The 18,209-nt window shown below is 41.2% G+C and overlaps 1 protein-coding gene across 1 annotated transcript; it reads right to left on the bottom strand.

Moving 5' to 3' along the window:
• Positions 1-10,565: 10,565 nt before the first annotated feature.
• Positions 10,566-17,678, bottom strand: STOX2 (storkhead box 2). Its single transcript, XM_010002503.1, has 2 exons — positions 15,391-17,678; positions 10,566-10,846 (listed from the first exon to the last, which is right to left on the bottom strand). Exons 1-2 carry the CDS (start codon positions 17,676-17,678, stop codon positions 10,651-10,653), a joined length of 2,484 nt encoding a protein of 827 aa, XP_010000805.1. The 3' UTR covers positions 10,566-10,650.
• Positions 17,679-18,209: the final 531 nt, after the last annotated feature.

Genomic DNA, 18,209 nt, shown 5'->3' with positions numbered 1-18,209 from the left:
ATGAGCACCCCCCAGGATATCCAGCCCTGGCTTCCAGTGGCAGTGCTGCACCCAGGCTCCTGGCTGGGCATCACTCAGGGACAGCACATCCTTACAGCACAACTACAGACACATCCCAGAATATTCCAGTATTGACTGCCCTTTATTCTAGGTCCATACAAACTACCACAAAGGCAGATACATGTAGTTCCCCACCTCAGCTGGCTTTTGAGACCCCAGGATTCTTCAAACTCCATGTAACGTGAAGATTTTTTTCTTCTGTCATCAGCTGACGTTTTTCTTCTCCAACTCTTGGTCCCAACAGGGACTCCTCTGATACTGAAGTACACTGAAGTTCCTTTTTAGCTTGACACATGGGACAAATTCTGTCACTTTGCTTTGTCTTGAGTTGATGTTGGTGATCTTGATAGGCTGGACATGATGATTAGTCTTGCTACTAACTTGGTGTCAAACATGCAGCTTCCTCCTCAGCAACATCCCAAGTGGCAAGTTTTTAGAAAGACAAACAGTTCTGAAATCTGCAATGGTCAATATATTTTAAGGCAATAGTCTTTTATTAGTTTCTGATTCAAGGAAAGTCTACTTATCTTGATGAATGCTTTAAATGCAGCAAAAAAAACTTTTCAAAAGTGTTTGTCATTCTGTAAAGCTTTAGTCTTCTGGGATTTTTTTATATTTAAATATTTTTTTTTTTACTGCCACCTTAAAAAATAACTGGGTTTCTCATTTTGTTTTTTTTCTGTACATACTGTGAACTGGTTATCTGCTGTCTAACAGTGAAGCATGAGAAATACTGTCCCTCCACACTGGGTTATAGGCAATAACAAAACTGTAACAGGCAAAGGGTCTACATTAAGGAGGAAAAATGGATATATTGGCTGCCTTAGGTCCACTGGCAACTGCTTACAAATTAAACACTACAGTCAGAAGAACTACTTTCTTCAGAACTAAGTGGGAAGTAGAAGATGGGATGCAAGTACCACCTGTGCACAGGAGCCAAGGCATGGCACAGCAGCAACACACCTGAGGAGCTGTTTCGGTTTCCTCTCCTACTCTGTGGGCTGGCTGTGTCCTTCCCCTTCATGGGCCAAGGCAGGCAGCCTGGGCTCTGATCAGGGTCCCTCTGGGAGCTTTACATCTCTGTTCCTTGGGCTGGGCACCCAGGTGGCCTCGTGCATTTGCACCACAATGGACAAAGTGGTCCCTGTCCCTCTCCTCCTTGTGGTGCCTCCCCTGACCAATGCTTCTGCTGCAGACCTTGGCTGATGGTGAGACTTCTGCCTCAACCTACAGTTTCCTAGGAAACTTCAGACAAGGTGCTTCAGCAGACCTTTAGGAGAGGAAAAAATATGCTGTATTGTCCAAGCTAAAAAAGAAAAAAGAAAAGAAAAAAAAAAAAAAAGTGGTCACTGTTTTGCTGAAAAGCTCTATCAAGGCCATGTCTTGGATCAGGGTTATAGCTGGCCCAGTTGCAAGCATCAGAAAATCCTCACCAACTTGTGTCCAGCAAATGCATGTTAAATAGCAGCAGCTGGGTGCTGATTGAGACTTCTCTGGCAGGTTCACTTTGGGCCCCAGCCAGAGGCAAGTGCTAAGCTGGACAGAGAAAAGCCTCTCCCTTCACGGCCTTACCATGCTGGGGGAAAGTAGCAGCAAGAGGCTGGGGCACCATGGGAAGCAGGTCAGCATTCACCTGCAGTAGAGATTATGGCAAATGCTCTTCCCCGTTGTCCTTGCCACTGCCCACAACACTGAGGCACACTCAGGTCTGAGGTTTGCACTTCTGAGTCTTCAAGTTTGCAACTGGCTGTCACTGCCCAGTGGTAGATGTGTAGTGGTGCACACGTGGTGGAGACCACAGCCATGGAGCAAGAGCAGGTTCCAGGTACATGGGACACGGGAGATGGTTTGCATTCAAATCCCTTCAATGTGCAAGCTGCCCTGCAAAATTACCTGCCTAGGTCTTTACTTCCCACAAACCTGGCTAACAGGACCCAGAAGGATGGTCAGAGACAGGGGCTGAGCTGGGTCTGGGGGAAGGAAGGTACCACCTGTGCACGTTTTGGATGGAACAGGCAGGCAGGAGGGCAACATCCCAAAAGCTAAGCTTAGCCTAGGGAGACAGACCAACGACCTCAGCTTCCATTTATAGGCTGCTCTGAATTGTCCCCTCCAGAAGGTTTGCTTGCTTTCTTAATGACTGGGGTATCCAAGGAGCTTCATAGGCTCAAGTTAGACTTTGCCAATACAAAGTCTACTGATAGGTATTACTGATAGGTAGTAGCACACAGACAAAGTGTAATTAGTTTAAGAGATGTCATTTGCCAGGGCTCATTACCTACACAACTTCCAGACCAGAGCTGGCTCACAAGCTGCTCACCAGAGTGCAGGCAGAGCACACTCCTGGGGTTTGCACCCAGCAAAGCAGTGGTCCCCATGCTACTTGTGCAGCTTCCTGCCAGACTGACCCTCTGTGGCACTTACTAGGCAAGCAGTCCAATTTTACCAGTGACAAGCAGAGGGACAAGAGGAGAGAGATGCAAAAAACTGGTAACAAAAGACTCCAGGTTTCCCTAAGAAAGACACGAAGAATGCAGGGTACCTAACCATTTCAGTGTAGGCACAGACATGTACATGCTGGAAGATTTACTGTGCTTGCTTACTTTCAAACAGCTGGCAGCAGAGGGTTAGGTTTTCAGTGCTTATTAGGATGAGAGATAAGAAAAAAAGGTTTTAAAAAAACATACTTGGGATTTCCCATCCCCATTCATCACTACTGTGTCAGCTGGGCTAAAAACACTTTGTTAACCCTGAGGATCCAAAGGCGAAGAAAGGAGTTGCTTACAAATGCAAGCTCAGCCATCTCAACACAAATCCACTGGCCGTTATCAAAATCCCAGGATCTCTGACTCTGCTACAAAACCCTTCTCCCTTCACATACCAGCTGCAGTGAACAGGAGTTCTGGAGCAGCGGGTTCCTTTCTTGCAGTTTAGGAAAGGCTAGTAAGACAGAGGTCATGCTCCCTGTAACCATTCTGAGCACAGCTGGGTATTTTTAGAATTGCTTTTCTAAGCATTTACATGCGGCCTTGCTCGGTGCCCTGAGGAAGACAAATATGACCTGTTTTTCTAGGACTTTCTGAGGTTTGGGGTCTCCTCTTTGAGCCATCAAAGCACAAAGATGCTTGGCAGCAAAGCATGCAGTCAAGAAGAGGAGCAGGAGTCAAAAGGAGGGAGCAAGAGGAAGACAGAAGGCGAGAGGGAGAGGAGAGGAAGGGGGGAGAGGGAGGGAAGAGGGAAGTAAGGGGAGGGAAAAGGAAAGGGAGAGGACATGTCAAGGAAGGGAAGGGGCTAAAAGCAGGGGCATATTTACACTCCTAAACTGTTTTTAAAATCACAAAATCACAACAGCATGGCTTGAAGTGAAATGTTAACAGGCAGATGATCACCTTTTCTTCTCTGAGGTCTTCCAGATGAGCAGGAAGAGCAAAAGAGAAAGTAATGGAAAAGTAATGGAAAAGGCATTCTAGGGTTAGGATGACATTTTGAGAAGGGAGGGTGAAAAATGGGGCAGAGGACATCTCATGTCAAGTAATGCGTGGGAAAAAAAACCAACCTGGAGAAGAATAAATGTCAAAAAGGAGCAGAAGGTGATTCTGAGTGACGGGAAAAAAACAAAACAAGATAAAATGGAAGACAGACATTATAGAAAATAAGTCGGGAGGAAAAACCAGATCCTAAAGTAACAGCTGAGAGGCTGGTGGAAAAAGGCAAAGCCTGGAGAGAAGGATAATTTAAAAAAATACTGTCTTATGGATGTAAGATACCTGTAGATACAGAGCGATTGAAATCTGCTGTTTTGTCTCTGCTTTTAGCAGAAAGGCATGATCCAACAGCAAGAGAATAGTTCTTCAGCCAAGCAGTGGCCCTAGGCATTTTAAGTATGTTATAGACCACGTTTCACCAAAAAAATGTCACCTAAGATCTTCAATGTACCTGTCAGCACAGTAAGTATAAAAATAATCCAAGCCAAGTTTCTAAGCACATTTTAAAGTGTAAGGTGTGATGGGTTTGGACAAGAGAAATTTCCTTCTAGGTGATGACCAGCTTCATCTAACTCCTGAAATATGTGTGATGAAACAGTGCTTGCAATCTTCTCCAGCAATACTCAAAAGGCCTTCAGAGTCTGATTCTGACCACTACCCACGGTTCACAATTGGCTCTCTTTGTGCAAAGCACTATGTGAGACCTAACAAAATTTTGGTACTTTTTTCCTCCCTATAATTAAAAATCGTCCATTTCAAGGAGATGCATTACAAAGGGAGGACAGGGATGACGGGGAAGCAGCAAAGACTACAAATAGTATGGCAGTAGTATGTGCCACTAGAAGGTGATGAGCCAAGGTGCTTATGACAGCACCTACTTCCAAAAAATGCTGCTTTGTTTCTAATGTAAATATGCAGAGCCAACCTTGGCAAGCAGCAGTTCTCAATGTAAAGCTCTGGCAAGGCTCCTGGAGTCTAAACCTCCTCAAAATCTTCTTCCAGGTGGTGACAGAGTACAGAAAAATGCCACCTGCCTGTTACATTGTCTACGTGGGCCTTTCCAGTCAGCTGCTGTCACAATGTGGAAAAAAAGACAGAATAACTGTCTGAAGAATTGCTAGAGCCCTTTCTCCTGGCTGTGTGCACCAGGTCCTCCTTTGGCTCATGAGGATGGAGAAGAGAGAAGAGGGACCTGACACCTGTTGCCCTTGGCATCAGGATGCCCTAAGGGACTTCTCATTTCCTGAAGCATCTCAGCTGGACACAGCATTCGGTGGGGATCACACTCCCTCTGCACCCATCGCCTCCATGTCTGATCCAAACCAGGCCGTTTCAAAATACCAAATTTTCTCCCTTGTGCTTACTTACTAGAATGGCTCACAGACCTTTTCTGAACCATTCATGAGCTCAGCAGGCTGTAATGGCTCTTGGTTTTCTTACATTACTGGATTGTCCTGCAAGGTTTCCTAAGCGAGGGAAGGGAACGGCATGTTAAATGGAAATCTAAGTACTTTCTCTAAAAATCACTGATGGGTGCAAAGAATCCACTTAAAACATATAACCAAATGTTATTTAATATCTTAAAAAGTAACACAATCCAAAATGGATATTTCACACAACACTACATAAACAACATGAACACAATATTACCATATGGAGGGACTTTCAAATATAGACTTACAAAAATCCCTGTCCTTTTTTTTTTTTTTTTTTTTCCCCTTTAAATTATTATACTAAGCATGACAAGTAATCATCATTTACAATATGGTACACTGACACAATAAAAACCATGTTACAAATGTGCTGTTATAAATCAGTAACGTTAGGGAAGACATTTCATGAACTGTAATTATTTCATATGAAATACTATACAATATAAACAGAACATCCATCTTGGATGACCTTTACAGCAACCAGAGACCAAGTAATTTTTAATTATTTTTTTTTTTCAGTGCAAACACATTTATACAAGGCAGTCTTGGCTGCAAAACTCCCTTCTAACACACAGTAAGTCCCACTTGCATTTATTAACTCATTTAAACCTAATGCAACAGCCACATTCAGTCACTCACAGAAAATTACCTGCAGAATTTTGATCCCTTTAAACCTAAGTCTCCTCCACCTATAAAAGTAACATCTGTGCCAGTTACTCCAAGGGCCCTTTCATACTTCTGGGTGGGTATCTTTTGGATGGCTCTAACTGCTAACGAGGGCAGCATACCACACGGAAAGCCACCCATCCGAGGTGGGAGACATGTGGTGGCTGTCACAGCATCCCTGCTGGGTGCTCCTCTGGGGATTCAACCCAAGCTGCCCTTCCAGAGCCAGGGGCGTGCATGTGGCTGCCTGCTCCTTCTCTGCATTTAGTGTCGCGGGCTGGGGGAAGGAACATGGAAACCCTCAGCTCAGAACTGAGCTTCAATGGAGTTAACGAGCCATTCCCATCTCCATCAGATCCGCGGGAGATCAGGGGAGTTGTGCCAGATTCACACCCGCGTAACTGAAACCAAGGCTTAGAGCGCCGCTATACAAGAAGCGTGACAGTCCCATTTTCTTCTAGCACCAGCTTGGCTTTTGGTGGGTCTGCTGCAGGCTTCTCATGCAGCAACGATGCACTTTACTTATGCTGGGGGGAAGATTTTAGATATAGACTTTTTAAAAAGAATTTTGTAAAAAATAGAACTTTTGTCTCTACTACTGTACAGTTTTCTTCAGAAGAGCAAAGAGAATTGTAAACTGTGGGTGTGACACTGGATCAGGAGTGCTATTTGCTTTCTCAGCACAACTGGAACAATTGTGTTGGGAAAAGCTCTGTGAAATGTATTCGAAAAACAAATTTTTAATTAAAATAACTATTTCTAAAACCACCACTGGCAGTAATATGCCTGAAAACTTGGTTGATTTTGGCACTGCTAATCCAAGAGCCTCTGCAGGACCGCAAAGTAGTTTCTCTCTTACTTAAACATACTGAACGCATCAAAATTAATAACTTGGGAGTATAAACATGAAACACTTTGGTTAACTATTAAACTTACTCCAATAACTTTAAGAAAGCAACTGGTTAATAAGTCTGCAGCCTCTCAGCCTTTGCTTTTTTCCAACGTGCCTAGACATAAAGCAGGGTCAGTGAACTCTCTCTACCTCACAGGCTCAGCAGGCTCTGCTGGTACCAAGTGCTTCGAGGCCCTTGGGCGAAAAGGCATGATTTAAGAGCAAAGTATTATCAGTGCTGATGATGGCCTCCGAATACTGGTTTGCTTTTTCTTTTTTCTAAAAAAAAACACCTACTGCTGGAAAGCACTTAGGCCATGGTTTTCATTAAAATATTTGTTTTCCAATACATGTTGCTTTTTAAAGTTAGGTAAACATTTTTTCATGTGTAAAGGACATTTTACAGTGGTGCAAACAGTCCAATGGCTAATGATTTCTTGTAATTTTTAACTGAGATACTTAAAATGGCAAAATAAGCTCAACTGATGATTGTATATTCATTTGCATCAGGATAATGGTACTAGTTTTACTGAAAGACTTGTTCATAAATCCAGATTTGTAAATAAATGCGATCTGCTTAGGTTCAACTGCCACTTTCTTCCTTTGGTTTTTGGCAAAATCTTCCTTTCTTTCCTCCCTCTTGAAAGGTGGCTTGTTGCAGCTGGCTACTTTTCAAAAGCCAGCTTCATTTTTCTTGGAAACTCGCCCAAGTTCTTTGAACAATAGGCACATACCTCGAGTAGGGTCCCCAGTACTGCTCCCAGCAAAGTCAATTAAAGGCTGTTAATAATTTCTATAGGAGCAAGTGTTTCAGATGCACATTATCTAGAAACAGATGATGTGCATCCTCCTTAAAGGAAAAGCTGTTTTAACACCCTTGCCAGTTCAGAGAAACTATGGCCTGATATGTTAATGAAGACAGAGGCAGAATAGGGCCCAAAGTATTTGAAGGCTGCCAAGAAAATACCCAGAGTGTCTCCGGTTAAACCTCAAACCATCAATCATATTTCACAGACTGTAGATGTTTCTAATTTGCTAAATTACAAATACATTTTCAAGTTCTACCAGGCCGAAATTTTAGCAGTAACTTGGGAGAAGATGGAAGGTTTCAGCCTCCCTTTCACTTTTATCCCAATTATGCAGCCTTGTCAAAGTGACTCATCTGAAAGCCAGATTTTTAATATTGTAGAAGGAAATTGTTGCAATGGAAACATGATGACTTCATACGCAAGCATTGACACACAAAAGAACACCATGACCTAGCGCTTCGAAGTTTTTAACCTTGCTTTGTACAATACACTTTTCATGTTGCTGCATTTCATCAAATTCATGGAGGTAGTTATATGTGTAAAAAAAATTACCATAAAAGTAACATGTTGTATTATAATAATACATATTAAGTGTGCAAAATGCCGACAGATTTGTGTTGACCCTTTACAGTTGAACACAACACAGATTCAACCTAATCTAACTCTGTAAACCTTTAAATTGATACATTATAAGAATGACAGATAAGCAACCATGTAATACAAGGCTATGATATCATCAAAGGATTAGGGTGACATAAAGCACTCAAGCTCCACTCTCGTGGTTTTGTTACCAGAACCTCAAGATGGAATTTCCTTATATTCCATTGTTGATTTTAAATGGAAAAAATTATAAAATTAAAAAATAAAATAAAATTCAAAACTAGAACGTTTCTATTTGAAACTTCTGTTTACATTCCATATTCCAAGAGTCACATTAGTATTGGTACAATGCCATGTCAACATTAATATGACATTTATGTTATCTGTTGGTCTCTGGGAACTTTAGGAACTAACATACTATACAGTTTATAGGTGTGTACTATCATATTTTGTTGAAATTGTCTTCTGTACAACCAGCTGCCTGCATAAATTCTGATTAGCTTATGACAAACAAGTATTTCCCCCAAAGGTGAAATTTATTTTTGCTGTTCACAATTTAATACTGCCGTGAGCACTTCAGATCATCACTGTAAATTTTTTTATCGTTTCGACATTTTTATTTACTGAATTGATACATACTACTGATGTCAGAGCTCGTCTCAGAAACAAAATCACAGTCAGCCACTGCATAGTATATGACAATTCCCCACAAAAACTCTGACTCTACAGTTTGCATGGAATAAGTACGGCTGCAGTTACATACTCAATAAGAAGATGCGTCATGCAAAGCATTAGGTGGTAATTAGAGCACATCTTGGAAGGTATGATAAGGCAGAAGGCTAAAGGCCAAGTGACTTTGATAACCAACCAAAAGCACAATAATTTCCTTTATGTGCACTGAAAGGTCTTATTGCTCCTATGAAATGGAAATTATACACTGAAAAAAAGGAAAACAGACCTGTGCATTGACTGAGTGCTCTTGATGGAACTGGACACTCACTGTGCCCAGAGTTAGAAAGCCGTTTTGTAAGTAAATGAACTATATCCAACTGTATAACATAAGGCTGAATCTTCAGTAAAGACTTCTGATGACAATAAGGAACATGAGTGAAGTTCAAATGACCTTGTGTACAGAGTAATACATGTCACCAGAACTTGACGAAAATACTGGGGTTTAGTATGTACAGTTGAATTTCATATCTGTGTACTACAAGAGCTAGACAATATAAATGTCCCTTTTCTATGCAACAATTTGGGCTGTTGAACATTTTAGTATCTTTGTTATTCTTGCACCAATTTGTCTGTTATGATGAAATAAGAAATTTGAAGTCAGTTTGTCACACTACCAGGTTGCGTAAGTAACAGAACAGAATGTGACCCTATACCTAACAATTACTCTTGGAGTTTATCCTTAGAAGTGTCTCCACTATAATCAGTATAGCACTAATTACTTTGAATTAACAGTCTGGGGGAGAGCAATGAGAATATACCATACCTACAGAATTCAGATTTCTACTGCCAACCATGTGGACACATGTAATTTCTAGAAACTAGACATGTCCATAAAATGCTAAATTGCAAGTAACATCCACTGAATAAAAGGCCAGAAGTTTATAATTCTCTAAATTTTGTTCTCTGATAATCACTACAATGTATGCTATTTTAATAGCCTAATTTAGGCACTCTATTTAATAAACTACATAAAATAGATTTATGTCCTTCCACTAGAAAGAAATCAATTCTTCAGGCCATACTTGTCATTTACATCATAAAGAATATTTTTGTTTCAAGAAAAGATTTATCCTGATTCCTATATTAATGGCAAGTTGCAATACCAGTAGTGACACAAGAATTATCTTTTTAAAATATTGGTTTATACTGAAGACATTTGTTATATTTGGTGTCACTCCACATTGTGGCTCCATGACAGTTATAACTTTCCCTTCCCTCCCCACTCCCCCCGCTACACAAAGGCCCCCCTCCTCATTTGTGACTATGGAAGGTCAAGTAGCAAGTCTCAGTTAAGTAAACAACTCTCAATACTTTTGAAACACAAAAGGAGAAGCTGTCTCCCTTCCCACCCTCCACGTACAAAACCCCAACCAAAACAATACCCAAACCTCTTTTTGCTCACTTAAATGGGTATTTGCAAAATTGTGTCACAAAAATGCACAGTGAAAATGACTGACTAGTATTAATAATTCACAGATAGAGCTGAGGTCATCACTTATCATGTTTGGCTTTGTTTTTCCTCATGGTGATCCTGGCTGGTTACTTTCAGCAGTGGCTCAGTTTTTGAAAAACGATCAACTCTGCGGCAGAGTTTAGCCTCTGACTGGGGGCATCACACATCTGTGGCATTTTTTTTAAATGAAGTTGGCAACTGCATGAACATTGAAAATGCAGATTACACTTACAGTGTCTAGACTTTCATATATGTGCTCAGTTACAATTAAGTGAAGCAAAAAGTGTACATATTATCCCTACTGCTATTCTGTTGCTACAGAGCCGCAAATGTGAAAAGCAATACCTTGAAATAAAGATTTCTTTGTTGCCCCTAGTCTACTTAGCAGCACAGTTTAAGTAAACACTGAAACTGTGGTTGAGATGCTTTTTAAATTTTTTCCCGAAGATGTAAACATCAGTCCCAGTGTCGTAAACTTTGCTGTATAGGATGAGACAGAAGATCTGAGGCAGGATGACTATCAGACACTAGTGACAGAAGCTTGCAGGCAGTTAGCAGGTTTCTGCAGTTTCTCAGCTTCACTTGTTGGTGGGTCTGCAGTGGCTCGGAAGTTGAACATTGGGCCTGCGCCACCGTGTGCAGGGCTCAGAGCGGGGTTCTGACGCCTGTTGCTTTCAACAATACTTGAAGTGTTGGATGCCAGGCTCTCACGAGTACTAGAACGGAAAAGAAATACATATACACACTCATATATGACTTGCCCATATACCTATCAGCCAGACAGGAAAGGAGAATAGAGCGTTCTATAATAGGCTTCCTGTGTTTATATGCACTGTCGTGTCAATGAGTCATCTCATTTTGATGGTACACATAAGTTCCTTCAAAACGGGTTCCAAAGGTACTCAGTAGTCATCACACTGCAACACAGGCAGAGCACTAGGCAGAGCTGAAGCTGTCACAGAAACTGTAAGCTGAACCAGTATCAAGCATCTGGATTTTTCACCCAAGGAAATACCTTCCATCTTGCTTGTGGAGCACATCGATTTTATTCCCTGACTGGTGCATTTTTGCACAAAGTAACTTAATTGAATCAGCTCTGTTGACTAGGCAGAGCTAGGACAGCATTCACATAACACAGCTTCCTCTGTTGTCTCCTACCTATGTCTTTAGACACAAATTATTAACTAAAATGCTACTTTACATTAAACTCACCATGCTTCTAAACCGAACACTTCCATTTTGCTTTGCAGCGGAGACAACTGCAACTTACAAAACGCTGATAAATCTTAACTCTGTGATACTGCCCGTAACAACCAGCGCTGCTATTTAATCCATAAAATGGACAACATTCCTCTAGCTCCAACATATAATTTATCCACAGGAGTGACAGTACACTTAGTACTTTTAAAGACTATGAGACATCTAATTATGAATTCAGAGAAGCCTGTCCACAGCTTTAAAAAAACCTCAGCCAAGATATGCGAAGGCTAGTTTTACCACTACTATTCTTTTTGTTCTCTTTCTGCTCCTAACAATTTTTGATCTCCAAGTAACGTGTTCCTTTGCAGAGAGCAAGTTGGTTTTCAAATAGCCATGTGGTCCTTGGTTATGCATCCTTCAACTGTATCCCTACCTCTTTGCAACATGACATCACCACTTGCTATGGAGATGTTTACAGAGTACATTTAAAGGACTGAATAGGTTTGTTAAATGAGCACTAGAAACAAATATACTAATGACAAGAGTTTCATAGTCAGTTTAAAGTCAACCTAAATTTACCTGCTACTGAAAGGGGCAGCTGTTGCCTGCCTTGTGTGGACCTGACCCTGCCACATGTTCCTGCTGCTTCCCTGATGCTGAGCCTTGCAGCCAGCCAGATCAGGGACCGCTCTCAGTTAAATACTAGCCCTAAGGAAAAAAAAAAAAAAAAAAAAAAAAAAAAAAAAAAAAAAAGAAAAAAATATTAGTGCTGGCATCAGGGGAAGAGTAGGAATGCACAGCTTTGGATGTGGCAGGGGAGAAATGTGACAGTGCATGGCGTAGTGAAAAGAAGAAACACCTTGTTTAGTCATAGGGCAGATTTAAAACATCTTCAACTGACTGCATCTGGAAAATCTATGATGCTTTTAGGACCCATAGATGGTTTACATTGATCAAAGTGGTACTGATTATGTCCTGCCAATTATCGCCTTTGTCAGTAGTTCCAAACTGCTCCGATGGGTGACGCACACAGTAAGCACTCTGTGAGCTGCAATAACATATGGTGCACTTCTGTTGCTCATTTTTTTACTCCTCTCCCTCTGTTTTTTAATGAAAATGCATGCAACCTTTGTTTTTCAGACATGATTCAGTATCATATTATTATAGGGCCACTAATCCCAGATCCTCAAACGTTTTCAATTGTGGTGTTACAAACTGACCAATACAACATGTACACAAAGACTGCAGTGAGAGATTTGCACGCAGAGTAATGCCAAAATTAGCTCTTTCTTTAGGTGACAAAAGAGCAGCAGTATTATATAAGCTTTAAAAATAAAGGAAAAAAAAAAAATTGATAGCTAACATTTACTATACACAACTTGCATAAAAGCACTGAACAAAATACCATGAGGCTGTTTTCCCAGTGGTGATGTGTTCACCAAATTGCACACAATAAAATTTTGAAGTCAAATAACCATTACAAACCTCTTTAACTATATCCTGGTTGTCCTGGACTTTTTTGAATGCCCCTTTTTTCAACTTGTCACACTTAAAAATAGATACTTTTTCTTTCACAATCGAGAATTGGTAATTTTCATTCCTCAACCAACATTGCACACTTCAGTGTAAATTAAAAGATACCACCACACCTCAGGGAAATCAAGATGTCACCAGTGGAGGTGAGAAGACTATACTTGAGGAATATCAGTACATGCATGTCCTGTCCTTCTACTCTTCCCTAGGAACCTGCTAATAAGACACTGTCAGATTTAGTGTATTGTACCAGATGGATGCTGGATAGCTTTTTTGTACTTCCTGGAAAAGGGCTGTGGAGTACATTTTTTGTAATAAGGTACAAAAGCAGTTAGCAGCATGGTAATTATAGCCAAAGGGCTGAATTCACCCTCAGCTCAAATTATTTTTATAGACTTACACCGAGGAGTGCCCAAAACTCAGCAAAATAATCCTGAACTCATGAAAAAGCATTTTAAATATACAGACTACATACTAGTCTTACAAAATAAATACACAAAAAAAGTCCTACAGGATGTTGCTTTTATGTTGGCTTTTTTTTTAAATCTTACTTTATGTAGGCTTGCCAAAAAAAGATATTTGTTAATAAGTAAACAGTAAAATAAAATGTAAAAAGGGATGTGTGGAACACAATCATTATTAAAAGCTGCTTATCTGTTTCCCTTTTGATCTAAACAAAGTGGTATAGCAGCACTAAATCCAGTGTGCTTGCCACGTTCTGTTCTCTTGCTAGCTAAGTTTAAGATTAACATCAACAGAAATTTTAGCTTTTGTGTAAACAATTAGGGAAGGAAATGTCTGCCTTTGCATTAACCAGAAACGCAAGCTTGATATTCAGCTAGCATACAGCTAGCAAAATAAGAGTCTAAGAATGGATTTTTATCCAGCTGACATCCTATCCTGGAAGCGACATGCACTTTGTGAAGTGAGACAGGCTGGGCAAGAAGCAAACACCACTATGTACTTTGCCACAAAAACTGACTGCAAGTATAGCACATTCATTAAAAGAAGATATTAATTTTTAAAAGAACAGTGCAAATAGCCTCATACAACAGTTGTATGTGAGAAAGATGCCAAGCATCTGCCGAACAATCAGAAATAGGAACAAGGTCAAAACCTTCTGAAGTTTCTTTTTTAACCTGGACTCTGTATAAGTGGTACAATTTACTCAAGTTATTTTTCACATTTTTTTCTCAGAAAAAAACTATATACATTTAAAACATGCTCTAGTTTGATGATCACTGCATGCTGCAACAGGCCAAATAATTGCTGCCCTGTTCTTAACATCAAGTAGCAGTAGGCATAAAATCCAAAGGAATTCATTCCAGTGATATGACTTCAACTCAAAATTAAATCTAGTCCTGTGTAGAAGCAGGAAACCTTCACATGCCTGTTTGAGACCCTTTGCTATAGATTTTTTTTAAAAATTAATTCTGAGGGATAAGAACACTTTTACATGGGAACCCTCCCCCCAAAAAAACCCCAAAACTAAACAACAAAAGAAACACAAACCCCATTTTCTTTCCCCTAATACAAATCTAGTCTTGTAAGTTTTATTTTTAAAACCAGGCAATAACTTAAGATAGTAGAACTACTACTGTAAATTGTTTCTATGTTCTTAGAGTCACTATTTGCAACTCTGATGTGCTGCTATCCAGGGCAAATAAAACCAGGCAAGCTCCATTCCAGCAGGGACATAGGACTGTGAGAGGTCAGAGAAAGAAGGCAGCTCAAGTGAAGTTTCTTAACCTGGAAATGAGCTTGTGAAATCTTTGGGGCAGGGAACACACAAGCAACTCCCTCATTCCTATGCCTGTAAGACACTTGAGACTTCCATGGCATTTGAGATCCCTGGAAAGGCAATGACTAACTAGGCACCACCACACACAAACATCTGGACTCTCTCCCCAAGTATCTCAGGCAAGGCACCTCTCTCCATGCTGACGCAGCACTGGGTCACCTCTGAAGTTCAAATACCCTGAAGACTTTCAGCTGTTTGTGGGGAGCAGCTGTTCCAGTCTCACCAGTTTGGAATGGTGATAGATACACCTCCAAAATTTTTTAAGAAACAAAAAAAAAGCCCAAATCCAAAACAATCATCAAGTTTGGGTTTTTTTTGATTTGACCAAGAAATTATGCCACCTAGTTGTGCCTAGTCTTCCAATCAGTCTTGTTGATGGTATCTGAGTGGGAAAGGGAAGGGGGGAATATGCAGGAGCTCATCCCTTCTATTCTAAATGCAAACACAAGTTTAATACAGGGAAAGAAAAAGGATACAGGGAAGTTTTCAGCAAACAGAACATGAACTAATACAGAGTCATGCTGCAAATCGTTACTGGTTGCTTATGATATGGTGGGAAACCCATACATCTGAATAGCACATTTCAGAGCTGCAGGATACACGGTCTGAAAGCATGTGAAATTACGTGTTTAATACGACCCTATGTTCTGTCAGCAGTATCACACACACGTAACTAAAAATGCAACTTCCTAGTCTGTAAAGCTTCAATGAATGTGACAGTCCTACCGTGGAGAGTTGAACCCGCTGTCCACAGTAATGCTGCTGCTGTCCATGCTGTCCAGGCGGGCTGAGTGGGTGGCTCTCTGGTTGTTGCTGTTTTCTGTCTCCTTTGGTGTGAGAAGAGTAAGATTCTTCTCAAACTTCCGCTGCAGATCCCTCTCCTTTTCTCTCTCTAACAGCCACTGCATTGTGCCAACATCATCCCTGTTCTTTTCCTCCTCAGCATTTTTGTTGGTTCCCTCCTCTGAGTCGTCATCATCAGACACATTGTAGTAGTCAAAGGAGGCCTCCTGGTTCCCAGTTGTCTCTTGCTGTCTCTGTGAAACAGGCATGACTTGTGTGACTGAGGTTACTATCGCTTGTTCAAGTTTCTCGCATCTGACTGGCAACGTGTCAGAGGGGGTCTTCTGATGGGGCTTTAGAAGGGATGTGCTAGACTTATGATAACTATTCACAGAAAGAGTGTTGTGCAGAGGTTTGAAGAGTGTATCCTTGCTAAATATTTCTTTCCTTTTATCAAGGCTGCTTGATTCAGTGCTGTGGTGTTGAACCAGCCGCCCATTTGCAATCACCTCTGGAGTTTGGCCAGCAATTGCCGAGCCACTGCTTGGGCCCTTTGGGGACTCCTCTTTGTGCACTCCAGGCTCCCTGGCAATATGTTGAGACTGTCTCTCTGTGGGAGTAATTTTTTTGAGCCCATCTGTCCCTGTCAGTGTGTCATGATCCTCTTTATTCTTTCCCAGTGGTGATGGAGCAGTAAGAACAGTCTCACTGGATGTGTTGCACTGGAAGTAGTCATCAACAGCAGATTTTGTTGTGCAGGAGTTGAGCTCACTATACGATGGCAAATTCTCTGTGGCCTTGCTTTGTTCCAATAGGCTACAAGAACTGGGGGTTTCTACACTGCCACTAGCTATTTCAGGGATGCAGGTCTCTTTGTAACTTGCAGATGATATCAGAGCCCTTTGATGACTGAGTGACTGAGATGGCCTTAAGGTACTATCATCAATGTAAGTTTGGCTAGTTGTTTGGTCATCTGGGCTACAGCCTTCACCTATGTCTTCAGGTGTGCCTAGAGTAGCTGAGCCCAGAGGTCCCTTGGAGTTATCCATGGATCTAGACCTTTCTTTAGCCTTATTGGACCGCTCATTCCTTGATCTTCTGTCCTGTGTATGGCTGTGGCTCCGATGGACCTTGGAGTGGGAGCTTCCCCTGGAAGGTTCAGGGAAAGGCATTTCAGTTCTTCTTTTGGCCAGCTCACCAGATACGTCCCACTCTGGTGTCATAGGAAAGTGAGATTCAATCATGTTAGGATTGCTGTGCATTATAAAATTGTCTCCCTTGTGTTCTATGATATAACAGCCTTCCCGTGGGGATCGAGTCAAAGGATCATAGAACTCATACTCCCTTTCAGCAGGTATATCCAAATGAGAGCCATCTGATGGGTCTCCCTTGGACACCCGAGTCTTGCTGTGAGACCTCGATTTCCCATGAGACTTTCTGTGATTCCTGCTCTTTTTACTTCGCCCACTGTGGTGAGCTGAAGATCCTGCTTTGCTTCGCTGAGCTTTTTCTTCTTCAAGTTTCTTCATTAGTGCAGTGTGTCTCATGACATTTTCCACAGTCAAGTCTGGGTTAATACGCCTGATAATCTCCATTTCTACCTCTCTAGGTATAGTGGTAGGGGTGTCCTCGTCCCTTAGTGGCCACTCTTCTGGAGGAAACTGGGCAGAGAAATTTGCCAACTGTTTTGTCTTGTCCTTCTTAAAACTTAATCGGAATAATTTGAGTCCAAATTTCTTAGACTGCTTTTCTACATCCTTAGGCTTTGTGAGTGTCTCTGCTTTATAAGAAAAATTGACAGTACTTTTACTTTTCTCAGTAGGTGGGACCTGACATAATGAAGGAGGACAGTATGAGTCTTTACAGTCTTTTGCTGATTTCCTCTGTAGTGTAGATGCATGCATGCTGTGCATGTCTTCTCTGCAACAATGGCAGGAGTCGCAGTGGTTTTTGGGTAGTGTTCGGTCCCTGACACATCCTGAGGTGGAGGGAGTTATAGTTCCTTGCTGTGGAGAGGTACACTGAGACCTGTCAGGTATCCTCTCATCCAAATGGTACCACTTACTGTTAGTTCTTATGAGAGATGGTGTTATAAAGTAAGTCTGTGGGGTTACAATGAAATAACCATCTGGTGTTGGGTATATTTTCCTCTCCCGTACAAGCATATTCAACGTATGTCGGAGGATTTCTGGACTGGGTGTTGGAACTCCTAGAAATGACAGTAAACACATATCAGGGATTGCACAGAACGATGCAGGACTCTCTTGCTCCCCTTCCCCCCCACCAAAAGGCTGTTTTTTCCAAGCAAGCTGTTTTTTTTGCAAGCTGGAATATGCTGAACAAACAACTCCAGCAAAGCTCTTTCATTAGGCATTCTCTTCTCTGTTTGTTTTTCCACTTATCTTCTACACTTCAGACATATCAATTATTAATTAAATATAAAGGAGGCCATTAATGGAGTGCTAAAGAAAAAAAAAAAAGAGAGCTTCTACTCACTTCCATGGCGCAGGTTACCTTAAGCTACAAGAAAGAATCAGTGGAAATCAAAGAGTGTCACAGGAAACATTTCACTTTTACTCTTCTTCCAGCTAAATATTTATATACCAATTCACTCAAACTATTTATTGTAATTCCCAGTGCCATACAAAACAGTGGTCCTTTGTTTTTTTTCCTGTGTAGTATTCTTCTATGGAAAAACAACTTAGGCATCCAAATTAACATTCTCCCAAACTGCTCCTATAATTAAACTGTGATTGAACAGA

Source organism: Chaetura pelagica, unplaced genomic scaffold, assembly GCF_000747805.2.
Source record: "Chaetura pelagica isolate M959 unplaced genomic scaffold, ChaPel_1.0 scaffold67, whole genome shotgun sequence".
NCBI lineage: Eukaryota > Metazoa > Chordata > Aves > Apodiformes > Apodidae > Chaetura > Chaetura pelagica.
Note: the sequence above shows the minus strand (reverse complement) of the source record. Positions and strands in the feature narration are given on the sequence as shown.